At 50.6% G+C, this 14,579-nt stretch overlaps 1 protein-coding gene across 1 annotated transcript; it reads right to left on the minus strand.

Annotated features, from left to right (window-relative positions):
• Positions 1 to 596: 596 nt before the first annotated feature.
• MTNR1B (melatonin receptor 1B) lies at positions 597 to 13,567 on the minus strand. Its single transcript, XM_035008765.1, is given in 3 exon segments — positions 597 to 1,748; positions 13,344 to 13,542; positions 13,544 to 13,567. Coding segments are annotated over 3 exon segments (1,074 nt in total). The 3' UTR covers positions 597 to 897.
• Positions 13,568 to 14,579: the final 1,012 nt, after the last annotated feature.

Raw genomic sequence — 14,579 nt, forward strand, 5'->3', positions numbered from 1 at the left:
GTAGGTATACGTGCCCTTCCCCCGTCTCCATACGCACCTTCCCCACTCGCTTTCCTCCACTTCCTGTCTGTGCATCACCCCTTCTCTCCTTCAAGATTATCTTTCATTCTGTGTAGTAGGAATAAGAACACAGTTAGTGATTACTGAGGGCTGGCCATGGGTCCAGCACCGTCCTCAGTGGCTCTGCAGCTTATCATCCCAGCGAATCCCCACAACAGCCCTGGGAGGCAGCACTGGCATGATGTCCATTGTAAGGTGAGTCAACCGAGGGAGACACAGGTCAGGGGCCTGCCCCAAGTCACACAGCTTGAACATGGTGGAGAACCCAGGCCGACTTCGTGCTCCAGATACCCGAGGCGCGCACGCACGTGTGTGTGTGTGTGTGTATGCTAGTGTAGGGAGAGTCAATGTAACACGTGCTCTCTGCACCACACCAGCCTCCTGCGGCCCCCGCAGAGCTACCTGGCTCCCAGCACGACAGAGCTCGTTCTTTCACACTTGCCAACAGGAAGCTATCCATTCCGGCTGCCCTTGGGGAAGAGAGAAAAAGCAGCAAGGAGGCCCAAGCAGGAGGAGAGAGCAGCTCATAGGAAGTCATTGGCTTCTTCTGCCCCAAGCCTGTCCTCATTCTGTCCCTTCCTTGGCTGAGTATGTGCCAAGACCCCCAGCGCACCGAGAGAGTGTCTGCCAGGGCTGGGGCTGTGCTCACCTGTAGGCCTCCCCTGACCAGCTTGAACCCATGGTGCTGACGGGCTTCTTGTCCACACGATGAAGTTCCACAAACTGTGGGCTGTCACGTCAACAGGACCGCGTAGCCCAGCGGGCTGCCCGATCTCACCCTTGGAGCAGATCTCTCCCTACCGTTTCATGAATCTGGTGCCCCGCCGGTGACCCAGGCTAGAGAGTGTCTAACTGGACAGGGTGCTGGGCATTCCCCACAGGTGGAGCTTGGCTGCCCTTGGAAGCATTCTGAACACAGCACCGAGGGTTCCAGAGGGCTGAGACAATCTTCTTGTATTCCCTGCGGAAGTTCTGGTTCAGGAGCCCATAGACTATGGCATTAAGGCAGCTGTTGAAATAAGCCAGGAGGTAGCTAGCCACAAAGAGCCCCTCCGGGACCTGGGGAGTTATTTCTTCTGGGTCGATGGCCACAGCGAGGCCAATGCCGTACAGTGGGGCCCAGCAGATAGCGAAGATCGCAAACGCCACGAACATGGTCCAAAAGCTCCGGACGTCACTGGGCTTCGGGCACAGCTTGGTCTCTGACTTGGCCCTCCTGCGGGCCTGAAGCACCAGCACCCAGATGCACAGGTAACAGAAGGACATGACAGCGATGGGGAGGAAGAAGTGAATGACCACCACTGCCATCGTGTACCAGGTGCTGGCCATCCAGATGAAGGTGCAGGAGTAGATGCGCGGGTCGTACTCCAGGGACCCCGTGAAAAAGTTGGGCACCAAGGCCCCCACAGTGAGGAGCCAGACGAGGCAGATGTAGAGGGGCCTGTGCCAGGGCTGGTAGATCTGCTGGTAGACCCCGCTGCGGCAGGCGTAGCAACAGCGGTTAACAGCAAAGGCAATGATGTTGAAGACGGAGCCAGTGACACTCAGGCCCATCACGAAGGCACTGGCCTCGCAGTGCACCTCGCCCAGGGCCCGGCCGTCACGGAAGATGGCCGCAAGGACTAGTGGGGATGGGTACGAGGCCGCCGCCAGGTCAGCCGCTGCCAGACTCACCAAGAGCAAATTGCCTGGAGCAGGAAAGAGGGGGCAAGAGCCAACAAGAGACCCCACAATTCCTAGCCGGTAGAATATTCTACCCTTTATCCAGTTACCCTTATCCAGTCACGTAAAAGTAACCACGTTACTGTCAGCATTGGGGTTGGAGACCTAGTGGCTTTTCGAGACGCAGAGTTCAGGGCTCAGACTGCATTTCCGCTACTCACTGTGTGGCTCAGGCAAGTTACCCAAGCGCTCCAACACTCCAAGCCTCATTTTTCTCATTTGGGGAATGGGGATAATGCCTTGTACTTTATACTACAGCTGTGAGGATCAAATAATGGGGCAAAGTCCCAGGGGCATCGTGGGTGCTCACGAATGATAACTTTTCACCATAAGCACAGATGCTCAGGAGTTTTGCATCATTTACACTCCAGCAAGGATTCTAAGGGAGAAGCATTTGAAAATCAGGCAAGTGTCTTCACAAGCACCCCTCCCCGCCCATACTTCCACCTTCCTACAAATCTCTCTGACAGAAGATGCAAACCTTCTCCCACACTGGTCAACACGCTACTTTCTTCTTCTTTTTTTTTTTTTAAGATCTTATTTATTTATTTGACAGAGAGAGCGAGAGAGCACAATCAGGGAGAGCAGCAGAAGGAGGGAGAAGCAGGCTCCCCACTGAGCAGGGAGCCTGACATGGGACTCGATCCCAGGACCCTGGGCTCGTGACCTGAGCTGAAAGCAGATGCTTAACCATCCAAGCTACCCAGGCACCCCAACAGGCTACTTTCTAAGTGTCTTTACTTCAGTTTTCTAAATGTGAATTGCACTTTGCAGGTGGGATGGAAGAAAGGTTTGGGAGTAGGAACCATGTGTTCTGGCATTCCCCGGCCTCCCTCATCTAGGGCCTACACTCACAGCCAGGCTGCCATGTTGGCAGAGAGTCTGGTCCTGTGGGGCCTCACAGCCTCCTGTGTTGCCTGCACCTTCTCCAGCTTTCTGAACTGCCTCCCTCCTCTGAATCGAGTGTCCTCTAGCCCGAGAGTTCCTCAGGAGCCAGAGAGAAAGCCTCTGGAAACTGCAACATCCATTGATTAATATGCTTCCAGCATGTTCTGGGTCAGAATCCTAGGGAAGAGCCGGGACTAAAGCCAAATTTAGAAATCCAGTATTTCTATTTCTAAAGCATTTGGATTCTAAAACAAACACTGACTCATGAAGAAGGCACCAAGAATCTGAAAGTGTGGCCAAAATAGAGCTCAGAGCATGAGAAGCTCCATCCCTGATGCTGCTCGTTCCATTCACCAAGTGTCTGCTTTGAGCGCCTACTACATGCCCAAGAGCTGCTATCCTTTCTGGCCAGCAGAGGCCCCCAGGCACGCAGTAGGCACCATCCATCGTCTTTCAAGTCTTCTGGCCTCTTGCCGCGTGGTGAGGTACGAGCTGCCAGCCCTACAGTGGCTGGACCCAGAGGGCAGATGGAATGATTTTTTTTTTTTTTTACTTCAACCACTTTATTTGAAAATCCTTAGTGATTTAACATCATGGTTCTTTTCTTGTGCAGGTAGCTAATGAGGCCTAGAGTTGCCACCAGGCCTGCTCAGGTACCCACAGCCGCCACAGTCTTAAAAGCCACATATCCGGCAGCCCCGTGCCCTTTCGAGTCCACAGCATCTCTGAGTGAAGAGCCATCTGACAACAGGAGGATGGGTCCTGGGGGACTTACTATCATTTTCTCTTCAGTGGCACCTGTGGCTTGCCGCTGTCTGGATGACACAGGGCAAGTCACAGAACACAGAGGGGAATCAGGAGAGAGTTGATTGCAGATTAACGCACGGCAGTGGAAGCAGACCAGGCTAGAGAGCACTTGGGCCTCTGATACAAAGGCAAAGGTCTTCACATCAAACCTCTGATAGTGATCAGGATATGTCACAGAGGAACCAACCGGATGGAAGGTGGTTCTGTAGTTGTCCGGGTTGTATTCACAGCCATCCATGATAATATTCCACTGGGGGAGTGAGTCTGGGTCCATGGTGAACTTATCTGTCCATCAACAGATAAGCTATCATTTCTAACAAGGGTAAACTTCCTGTGCCTTGGGGTCTTCTTCCATCCTTTACCTACTCAAACATACTGAGTGCCTACCCTGTCTGGGCAGGGCACAGGGAGGGACTTCTCGTGGAGCTAAGGACGTTGGCTCCACCACCACCAGGCGTGTGCTCTGCATACTGCGTTGGCTGATGTGACCACCTCGGGGGTGCAAAAGCAGCAGGCAGATGGAAAGGGTCCAAAAGATGCAGCAATCGGAGAGGCCAGGCTGCGGTCTGGCTTCAAGGGGGTAGAGAAAAAGGGAGGCTCAGAGCCACCCTGCTGGGGGCCCCCCGAGTCAGGCCTTCGGGTGAGGTAGACTCCACGATTACAGTTATAAACCCACAAGGCAGAGAAAGGGGTGCTTCCAGCCTTCCCCTGTTCACACACACATTCACTCACCACACCTCAAAGAACATTCCACAGGATGCACTCCATGTGGGGGTGGGAACGTGGAAGACCCCCCAGGCAGCCTTGGTTTGGACAATTAAAGTGCTTACAAGGTGGTGAGCTCTCCTGTCTCTCAAGACATTCATATAGAGATGGGGTGTGAAGGAGTCTGGCTTCAGGTTGAAATGCTGGATTCCTTCCCCTTCAACTATGTTAGGGATCTATTTATGAGCGGGGTAAAGCCCCCTCACATTCTTTCTGTCCGGTACAGCCAGGCAAGAAACGCACATCTGAGGACCTGCTCCAGGTACGGAGGGGGTCTCCCGCTTTTCCGTTGAATTCCCAGTCTTGTTTACTATCTCCACTGGTGGATGTCAGTCTCTGACTCTCCTACGCAGACCTCACCTGGTCTCAAGATGGGGGGCATTTCCTCTCTCAAAGTTCTTGTTCTCAGCTGGATCAGGAGCCCTTGCTTCTTCCCAGAATTGTATGTGTCTTTTTGACATTGGGAGGTGGTGCTTGAAGGTGGGATGACCCGGGTAATCTCAGTTCTGCCACTTCGAAGTTGGGCAAGTTCCTGAAACTTCTTTCTCCATGACTGTTCCTTAATTGCTTCCCTCCTGTTCTTTGGGGACCCTCCTTCCTTTTCTTTACACGCATTCCACTTGGTTGTTTCTGGGAAGAAAATCACTTCTTTCGGACACAGGAATATTGGTCCCTGCAGGGCCCTCTGGGCTCCTGGTTGAGCAGCAAAGAAGCTGTTCGCACTGGCAAGCACGTGCAGAGAAAGTCAAGGGCTGCTGGGAGCGGGTGCTAGATCAGCCAGCCGTTTCCCCCGAAAGCCAGTCCAGCTCCGCCTGTTAATGTGGCTCATCCCTGATAATGCCCCAGAGGCTGGCAAGCAGCTTGTAAATAGTGGGAAGAACACATTCAACTCCACATGGAGAGTGATTAAATTACCCTCCCCTATTACTCCGGCTGTTTCTAGAAGGCTGAAATCAACCAGTTCCTGCTGTAGGTTCATCTGCCCAGACATCGTACTGTCTCCCAGATTTCTTGACACCAATCCAAATTAGGCAAATAAAATTCTTGTTTGTCTCCCATCTGTAAGAAGCCAGGTCCTGTCTGGATGGTAGTCAAGGGAGATCTAGTTCTCCCAAATACAGGTGAGAAACCCATCCAGATGCACACAGCACTGCTCATCCCGCTATGCACAGGCGTCTAATGAATATTCATGTCACACGTCCTGGCGTGACTTATTTCCATCTGCCTCCACCAGACAGGGTGTATTAGTGGAGACAGCCTTCAACAAAAGGCCTTTGTTCACTAATATGGAATTCCCTTTTAACATTCCTACACAAAGCACATCCCTCCACAATCCACTCCCTCCTTGCTTCCTCTTCCCTTTTTTTCCAGGAAATCTATTTCTTGAGAAGGATCTGGTAACCCTGGTGGGGGGAGGAGGGAGCCAACAAGCCTTGAGTGATCTAGTCTTCATCAGATAGGAGAATTCCAGAAGTTCAAGCCACCCTTGCCCCTCCTCCCTGTGCCCACCCAGCAGGCCCAGAAAAAGAGTGTGTTGAATTTAAATTGTCCTTGGTCACTGAGCTAAAAGCCAGTGTAGAAATAAATAGTCAAGGAGTCATTTCTTCAACAAATATTTCTGAGTATCTACTAGGGACTAGATCTGCCTTTGCCAAGGCCGAAGGAAACATGGTGAGCAAGAGGCATACCCCCTCCCCTTACAAAGCTCCTGGTCTCAGAGGAGTCAATTAAACAAATAAAAATAAGATATGGCAAAGGTTAAAAACGAGAATTCAACAGATAAGCTATCATTTCTAACAAGGGTAAACTTCCTGTGCCTTGGGGTCTTCTTCCATCCTTTACCTACTCAAACATACTGAGTGCCTACCCTGTCTGGGCAGGGCACAGGGATGGGTCAAAGACATGGCCCCCACTGGCGAGATGCCAACAAGGCTGTTGGGTCAACAGACAAGAGAATCAGCAGCTAGCCAGCCTTTCAGTGTGCTGAGCCAGGAGAGAGGCCAGGACAAGGGAACAGTGGGGAAGAGCTAAGACGGCCTGGGGATGGGGCTGGCCAGGCAGGAAAGTTCACCAAGGGGCAGGACAAAATCACAAAGACCCTTGCCACTGGCCTGCTTCCTTCTTAGAATGCTGTTTTTCTCAAAAGGGATTCGTATGGGAAAGGAAGGGCATAGGAAATACTAGTAATCTCCAAATGAAAGTGAAATATTTTTATCAGTTACTTTCTGGAGATAAGCATTGGAAATCAGTAGGCAGATTGTTTGTTAAGAACTTGATTGCCTTACAAATACTAAAAACAAGGCACTTTTATATTAAAGTAAACTCCTAATTTGATTCCCAAATTCCTTGAGGGCAGAGATTTTTTTCCACTAAAATTACATTATTTGTGAAAATCTTAGAGAGTGCGGATGAATCATGTAAGGGCCGAGTTGAAATGTAACTTTGCTTTAATTAAAAACAAAAAAGCCTGCAAAGCAAGCTAATCGTGTAAACAAAAACAGGATGGGGGTATTTCAACCACTTAAGAGAACGTATTTAAAAGCATAAGCATCTATTTTTTTTACGACTAACTGAGATGCCTATTACAAAATATCTTTCCATAATCATCACCAGAGATCATTTGGAGACTCTTACAGTAGCATTTTATTACTTCAATTACACTTAACACTAACAACAAAACCACAATTGGTATATCACCTTAAAGTTTATAATGTGCCTTTACATAAATTGACTGAATTGTTTCTCACAAGAATCCTTTAGGGTTGATCGGGTGATTTCCATTTCAAGAAACTGACACTCAGATTATGTGAATTGCCTATGGCCATAACAGAGAAAGAAGAGAAACAGGAGGAAATTAGGAAAAAGAAATGTCAAGGGCAAGGGTGTAGAGTTTCTTAGTCATCCCCCAAAGCGAGAAAGAAGAGGAAAGCGCGCCCATTAAACCTGGCAGTTAGAAGGTCAGGAGTGGTATTAGCAAGGGCACGGTTCTGCCCAATGTTGGAGGATAAACTTTTGTACTGTAGGTTGCTCTCCCAATCGGCTTTGGCTTCAAGAGAAGGAAAGAAATGGAGTGGTACTTGCAAAGGGATATCCCTTTGGTGGTGGGGGGAGGGGGGGGCGGTTGTACAGAGTCTTTTTTCTTTTCTCTTTCTTCTAAATGGGAGAGATTTTACCCAGCACGTAATAAGCACACAGTAATATTAGCTATTATTTATTACTGCTGCTTTTATATTATTAGTTGTGTGGAAAGAACAAGAAAGAGACTCCGAACATTGGACTACAATCCCTGGGAGTTAAGATAGGAGAAGTCACAGTGCAGGGAGGACCATGAAGAAGGTAGGATGTTGCCTCTAGGGTGGAAACTCCCTGAGTACTGGGGACTCTACTTCTCAACTCCCTAAATTCTACTCTTTCAACAAGAAGTATTTTAAATCGTAAGACCTAATTGTGGCATTGGTATCTTCAGAGTTTTGTGATATATCATGCTAAATACAGAGCCCCAATTTCTGGAAAAAAAAAAGGCAGTCAAACACAAAAGTCTTCATACCCCCAGGCTACTGAGAGCTACAGGGGAGGAATTAAAGAGGATTATGAGCTTTCCTGATTGTTCAGCTAAAGACATAATTATGGGATTTAAAATGTGTTCATTTTTGCTTGGTGAAGAGATAAGGAAGTATTCAGAGCAGAAACCTGAAGTGGAGAGCTCAAGCCACATCAGGGAGGGAATCCAAGTTAACCCAGTTTGGTCTTCAGCTGATAACAAGCACTCCAAACCCCGCCGGCTGAGAGGGTCAAAAGACACCGGTCACTAAGTGGCGTCTCCATGAGTGGTCAGTGGTAGGATAAAACTCGGACGAAGTGAGTTCCACCTTACCCTACAATGCCTGGAGCACTGGTACTGTGGGTCTATTAAGTATTTCCTTCAAGCCTTCCAAGAGCCTTTATCCGGAAAGAGTCTATCTATTCATTCATCATTTACACCCTCAATCAGCAAGCAAGGGGAGAAGATGGGCTCTGCTCCAATCTGACTGGGGATGCAAAACACCTGCTGGGCTGAAAATTCCCCTCAGGAAGCCTGCAATGTAGTCGCTGCTTCCAGGCAAAAGATGGTGCAGACTGAGCAACACTGGGTTGCCCAGAGAACAGGGCAGACTCTGGACGAGGACCTGTGTGTTCAGCAACCAAATCCTCCGTGTTTTTCTGGGCAATCCCAATGTCAAGTATTTCATATCCTTTCTCTTTACATATCACCCAACTGTCCTATGTATGGCTTTGCATCCACTCACTCAAAACACCTCCCCAGGGGGGTGCCTGGGTGGCTCAGTTGGTTAAGCAACTGCCTGCGGCTCAGGTCATGATCCCAGGGTCCTGGGATCGAGCCCCACGTCGGGCTCCCTGCTCGGCGGGAAGCCTGCTTCTCCCTCTCCCACTCCCCCTGCTTGTGTTCCCTCTCTCACTGTGTCTCTCTGTCAAATAAATAAATAAAATCTTTAAAAAAAAAAAAACAAAACACCTCCCCGACAGCCTGGGAAATCGGGCACTGTGCCCAAGGGCCAGGAATACCTGATACTCTGGGCTTTCCCCTCTGCTAACGGAGATTACCTCGACCTTTCAGTAAGGACATGTTTCTCTCAGCTCTCTTCTGTGTGGCCGTCTGGATGGCGAAGGTAATGGCGGGAGGCTCACATTCTACAGGCAGCCCAAACGGAAGGCAATCTCAGACCAGACCAGCAGGGGGCAAACACCCTAAGGAGGCAGGGAAGCACAATTTGGGGGAGACCAGGCAGAGCTGGAGACCGCTAGGCCCTCAGGAGCAACGGGAGCAGGCACACCTCTGTGCAAGGACAAGGGTGAGGTGTGCCATGGGCTTTTCGTGCTGGAAGCCATTCAGTTCCGTGAGGACTCTGCTGGTGGCCTGAGCAGTGCTGAGTGCTGTAACTGAGTCCGCCCCACCTCGTGACGCACGATTCATTCCTTCTGTCCCGCTGCTCTCCTGGTGCCTTGTCCGTTTTCAGTTTGTCTCAACAGACCGGTATTTATTTCTTACTATGTACAGAATCAAAGCCTCAGGTCTCAGCAGACTCACAGTGCGGTGGGCAGAGAGGGAACTGGACAAGCCCGGTGAGGCGGGTGCTGTCTGGGGAGGGCACAGGGAAGCCGGAGGCGGGAGACGGTCCCCACGCCCTGCTTGCCATTACTAAGCAATGTCAACCGCCACAGAGGGGAGTTGAGGACGGGGTCTGGAGGAGGTTCACTGGCAGAAAAGAGGCAGGGAGCTCCCCAAGATGAGGCAGGGCATAGGAGGCTGGATGGCATGGCAGCGGTAGCAGCTCACAAGCAGGATGACAGGAGGGAGACAAGGCTGTGGTGCTGGGCGGGTGCGCCGGGGCAGGGCTGTGTGAGCAGTGCCCGGAGTCCCATGCTGTACACACAGAGGGCAGCCACGGATGGGATGGCGTCCGCTGCTGGAGGAGGAAGCAGGGAAAGCCGTCCGGACACTACGGACAGAGTTTGTCCCAGAGATGGTGAGCACGGGGAGCCTGGGTGGCTCAGTTGGTGAAGCGTCTGCCTTGGGCTCAGGTCATGATCCCGGCGTCCTGGGATCGAGTCCCGCATCCGCTCCCTGCTCAATGGGGAGCCTGCTTCTCCCTCTGCTCCTCCCCTGGCTTGTGCTCTCTCTCGTTCTCTCTGTCACATAATCTTTTTTTTTTTTTTTTTTTTTTTAAGAGAGATGGTGAGCGTGTAAAATGAGGCAGTGAGAGGAGAGAGGGCAGGAAAGGGGAATATTGAGAAATATCAGACTGCAAACATCATGGGAACTTGGGGAATGAAGGAACCAGGAATGACGCCCAGGGGTCAGGTGTCTAGGAGAGGAAAAGAAGGAGACCCAAAAACTAGCATCAGGTAAGCCAAAGGAATGGAAGTTTTTGAGGGGGGTTTGGGCCTGAGGCTCACACACTGCACAGAGGGGCATTTTGGAGGCCAGTCTCCAGAGCGCTAAAGAGGAAATGGGAAGCAAGGAGGTAGTCAGTTCATGGAAATTGATGTCTGGCTGTGAAGGGAAGGAGAGAGTAGCGATGAACTCAGAAACAGACCTAAAATCCGGGCGTCTGGGAGGCTCATTCGGTTGAGTGTCTGCCTTCTGCTCCCGTCGTGATCTTGGGGTCCATTGATCCAGCCCGAGTTGGGCTCCCTGCTCAGTGTGGAGTCTGCTTTTCCCTCCCATCTCCCCCTCTACCCTGCTGCCCTAAGCTCCCTAGCTAGAGCTCTCTCTCTCTCAAATAAAATCTTAAAAAAAAAAAAAAAAGACACAAAATCAAGGAAAGATTTTTTTTTTAACACCAGAGACCCTTGTGTGTGTGTGCCTGTGTGTGGGTGTACATGTGTGGGCTAAAGGGAAAGAAACAAACAGTGAAAACACAGAAGAGGGCGCCTGGGTGGCTCAGTTGGTTGGGCAACTGCCTTCGGCTCAGGTCATGATCCTAGAGTCCCGGGATCGAGTCCCACATTGGGCTCCCTGCTCGGCAGGGAGTCTGCTTCTCCCTCTGACCCTCCTCCCTCTCATGCTCTCTGTCTCTCATTCTCTCTCTCTCTCAAATAAATAAATAAATAAATAAATCTTTAAAAAAAAAAAAGGAAAGAAAACACAGAAGAGAGAGAAAGAACTTGATGGGGGAAGGTTCCAGAAAAGCAGGGAAAGGAGAGATAAAAACCAAAAACACAGAGATTATTATTGGCTAAGTCTAGACCAGGGCAAGCGTGGCCACGGCAGGCACAGGAAATGTCCTCAGACCCTGTCAGGAGACCCCTAAATACGACAGGTCCCCAGGAAGCACACACTAAAGAGTGAAACGCACACCTGGTCTTACTTTCCAAGTTGGGTCAATGCCCTGAATCTGTCTCCCACCTTCCCTCCATCCCTCCCTCCCTTTCTCTAGTGTCATCTCTGAAAAAGTCAACCCAACACATGCAGCAACAGAAGCTACAGACAGGGGCAGTCCTGGGAAAAAGGACGATTCATCTAACCCCTCACCCAGCTATCAGGATCACCCCTGTCATGGATGACAAGAGGAAGTACATTTGTCATAGTCAAGTGAAGGATACTGACGTCTGTTAAGAAAGGTCTATGATCTTAATATGGACTGTGTGCCTTGGTTATGTGTCCTTCGCCACAGTCTTATCTTCTTATTAGCGATGAATTAAGGAACCAGACTTAATTACAGAAAGGTCTCAGATGAGGGTTTCTTAAAGTCACTCTAAACTCTCCGTAGAGCACCTTGATTCCTAGCGGAATGAGTGCAAATTCCGAGGGCTCTCAGTTTTTAAGCATCTTTTGAAATCTCACTCTGCCAAGGTTTAACGGAAGTCAACAGTAGATTTTTCATGAATGTTATCAATAAAGCCAGCGGTCAAATAAAAGCTGGTTAAATTGCATGACTGGAGCAGCCACCAATGTGTCAGGAATTAATGTCATTTAGCTCTAGTGTTAGCATTTGTTTCTGGTGCTGGGCTGTAGCCGACTCAACAGGAGGCAGGAAGGATAGAGCAGGGGATGGGCCAGCAATTGAAAGCTCAGTACCCACCTGGGCCACGCTCCCACATCAGTAGAGTTTCTGTGCGCCCCACTAGGAGCACAGAAGAGGCCAGCCCTCCTGGGATGGAGGACGGGAGAAGCTGCTTATCTGCCTCAGGTAAAAGGAAGCTGTATTCACCCCCCTCAACCACCTCTCCAACCTCAGGCAGCTCAAATTTTACTGACCAGGGAACCATAGCCTACCCCACCTGGTTAGTCAGGGAGAGAAATGGCTGGGTGTCAGAATCTGGGGGGCCCAGCCCTGCCTCCTTCCTGCCTCTGTACAGGAGATTCGTGTTTGTGGCTGCTGCAAAGGGGCGATTCAATCGAAAATATCAACTACAACTTTCCCCTCGCCGTAACCTGCTCTTCCCTAATATATAGGCTTTTAGTCAAAGGACATGACAATATCTTGAAAAAGGTATTCCAGATGATACTAACCACCACTACTGAAATGACTGAGTTAGAAAGCTTGTTTCTACTTGATAGTGTTGTTTCCCGTATTATAAACAGAAGCTCATATTTTTATTTTTTTTGTTCTGTAGATAAATACACTGGAGTCAGCCACACAAAGTACACACATGCCCATTTACTACAATTGGCCTTTCTGAATGGTCTGGGGCTCCTTAGAAAAGCATGGTTAAAGACAAGACAAGCCTGGCTTTCTGCTGTTGTCTTTTTATTGTAATTCACTCTAATATTTGAGTTGCCCCTAACACCCAAATTAGAAAATTACTAATTGGAAAACAGGCCATTGAGCCGCCCACACTGAAATGGTCAGCATGCTCCAGTGACCTCTCAGGGTCAGAGTTCAGAGACTCCCTCCCTCTGGTTTTGTTCCCTTGCAGATCTAAGGAATGGAAAAATTGAAAGGAGAGTGCAAAGAAAGGGGAAAAATACTTTTCCCGATTGCAACACTATTTTGCCAAATCATTATTTTAATCTTCATTTAATCCCACGAATTCCCTATCTTCAGAAAAGACCACATCATCCCAAAGCAATGCAGTTCCACCCAAGGAGAGCCTGCAGATTTCTGCATCTGCACTCTCTTGGTTGGAAATGGGTCTTCAGATCACCTGGAGGTAAATTTCTGACAAAATCCCCCGGGGGCTTCATTGTCTCAGCACCCACTGCAGAGGGAGGGAGAGAGGTGTTAAAGATCCTGAGATTCCTGTGGCCGGATAGGGGCACTGTCTGGACCCGCACAAACTGGAGCGCCTTGGATGACCGAAGCTTCCAGCCGCGTGGGTTCCCACAGAGCGGGCGCCCTGCCAAAAAGTGCGCAGAAAAACTTTGCTCAGTTCACGCGGCACAGACGCACCCAGTGCGCCCCGGGCAGCGGTGAGACGCGGGCGCCAGAGCCGCACGTCGGGGAAAGGCAGCAGCTCTGCCAAACTTTTGAGCACAGGACCCAACTTGGGGACGCGGTTCGAGAAAAGGGAAAGGGGCGCCCGGGACCGATGGCGAGGTCAGGATCGGGACCGGACGCCAGGGAAGGGTCCGCCCCAGCAGCGGGCGTGGCGCTCACCCGCGTTCCGGAGCTGGCGGTTCCTGAGCACCGACAGGATGACCAGGAGGTTGCCCACGACGTCCACCGCGGTGGTAACGATGAGCACGGCAGACAGTGCGGGCGCCACCCAGGGAGGACGGGCGGTCCCGGAGGGCCGCGCGCTGCCCGCCCCCGGCCAGCCCGGGCGCACAGCCAGCTCGCCCGCCTCGCAGCAGTTGGGAGAAGGAGCCGTTCTCCAGCATCGTGGACCGTCCCGCGCCGCGCGCCAGCCACCGCGCCAAGTGCTGTCGCCACAGGGAGCGCGCTGTCGCGCCCAGAGTTCTTGCTGCCGGCACCTATGCCCCGGCCAGTAGGGAGGGACCTAGAGGAAGTAATTAAGCGTGGTCAGGGGGCGGAGAAAAACGTAAGAATGGGAGGAGGACTTGGGGTGCAGACGTTACCAAAAGGAGTGCATCCCTCCCTCTCCCTCCCTGGGGGGCTGGCTCAGGAGCATCTGAGACCTAGAGCCCAAAACTGCCTGGCCCAGCTCAGGCCTCAATTCCTGAGCGCACTTCCACGCCCAGATCCCAGATTCCCTCCTCCCCCACCCCCCGAAAGAAGCTGTGCCCAGGAAGGGACACCCAGATTTGCGGACTGGAGAAGGTGTTGTTCGTGGAGACCTGCAGACCTGTTGTCAGAAGGGCAAGGTTTGAGGCCCCCATGGGGGCTGCCCAGCTCCAAAGAGAAAGTAGTCCCCGGGGTATGGGGACAGATCCCAGGGCAAAGTCCGGTGGAGGGAGCTTTTCTCCTGGCAGCTGCAGGAGAAAAGCAAACCCCTGCTATTTATTGAGCACTTGTTCACCCTGGGAGACACTGATGATGTCTCTGCCTTGTCCTCTTCATGAAACCAAGACATCTATTGATGTATGAACATCTATTTAAATATGACAATACTTAAATAGATGTGTGGTCAATACTGGGTGTTATTATAATGTGGTTTTGGAGGGCTTTTGAACAAAAAGAAGAGTGAAATAGGACTACTGGAAAGAAGGAATTTAGATGCCCTTTATTTAAAAAGTTTGAGCACTTGCTCTGATAAGAGCAACAGCTAACCTCTTCTGAGGGTGAATTTGATGCCAAGCACTGTCCTAGCTCCTTTCACATCACTAGAACCACTGAAATCAAAATGACAGACAATTTTAAATTTGAGGAGGAGGTGAAGCACCTGGATACATTGCTTTCATGAGAATGCAAAATGGTACAGCCACTTTAAAG

The sequence above is a fragment of the Mirounga leonina genome, unplaced genomic scaffold (genome assembly GCF_011800145.1).
Source record: "Mirounga leonina isolate KUSES-001 unplaced genomic scaffold, KU_Mleo_1.0 Mir_153, whole genome shotgun sequence".
Taxonomy (NCBI): Eukaryota; Metazoa; Chordata; class Mammalia; order Carnivora; family Phocidae; genus Mirounga; species Mirounga leonina.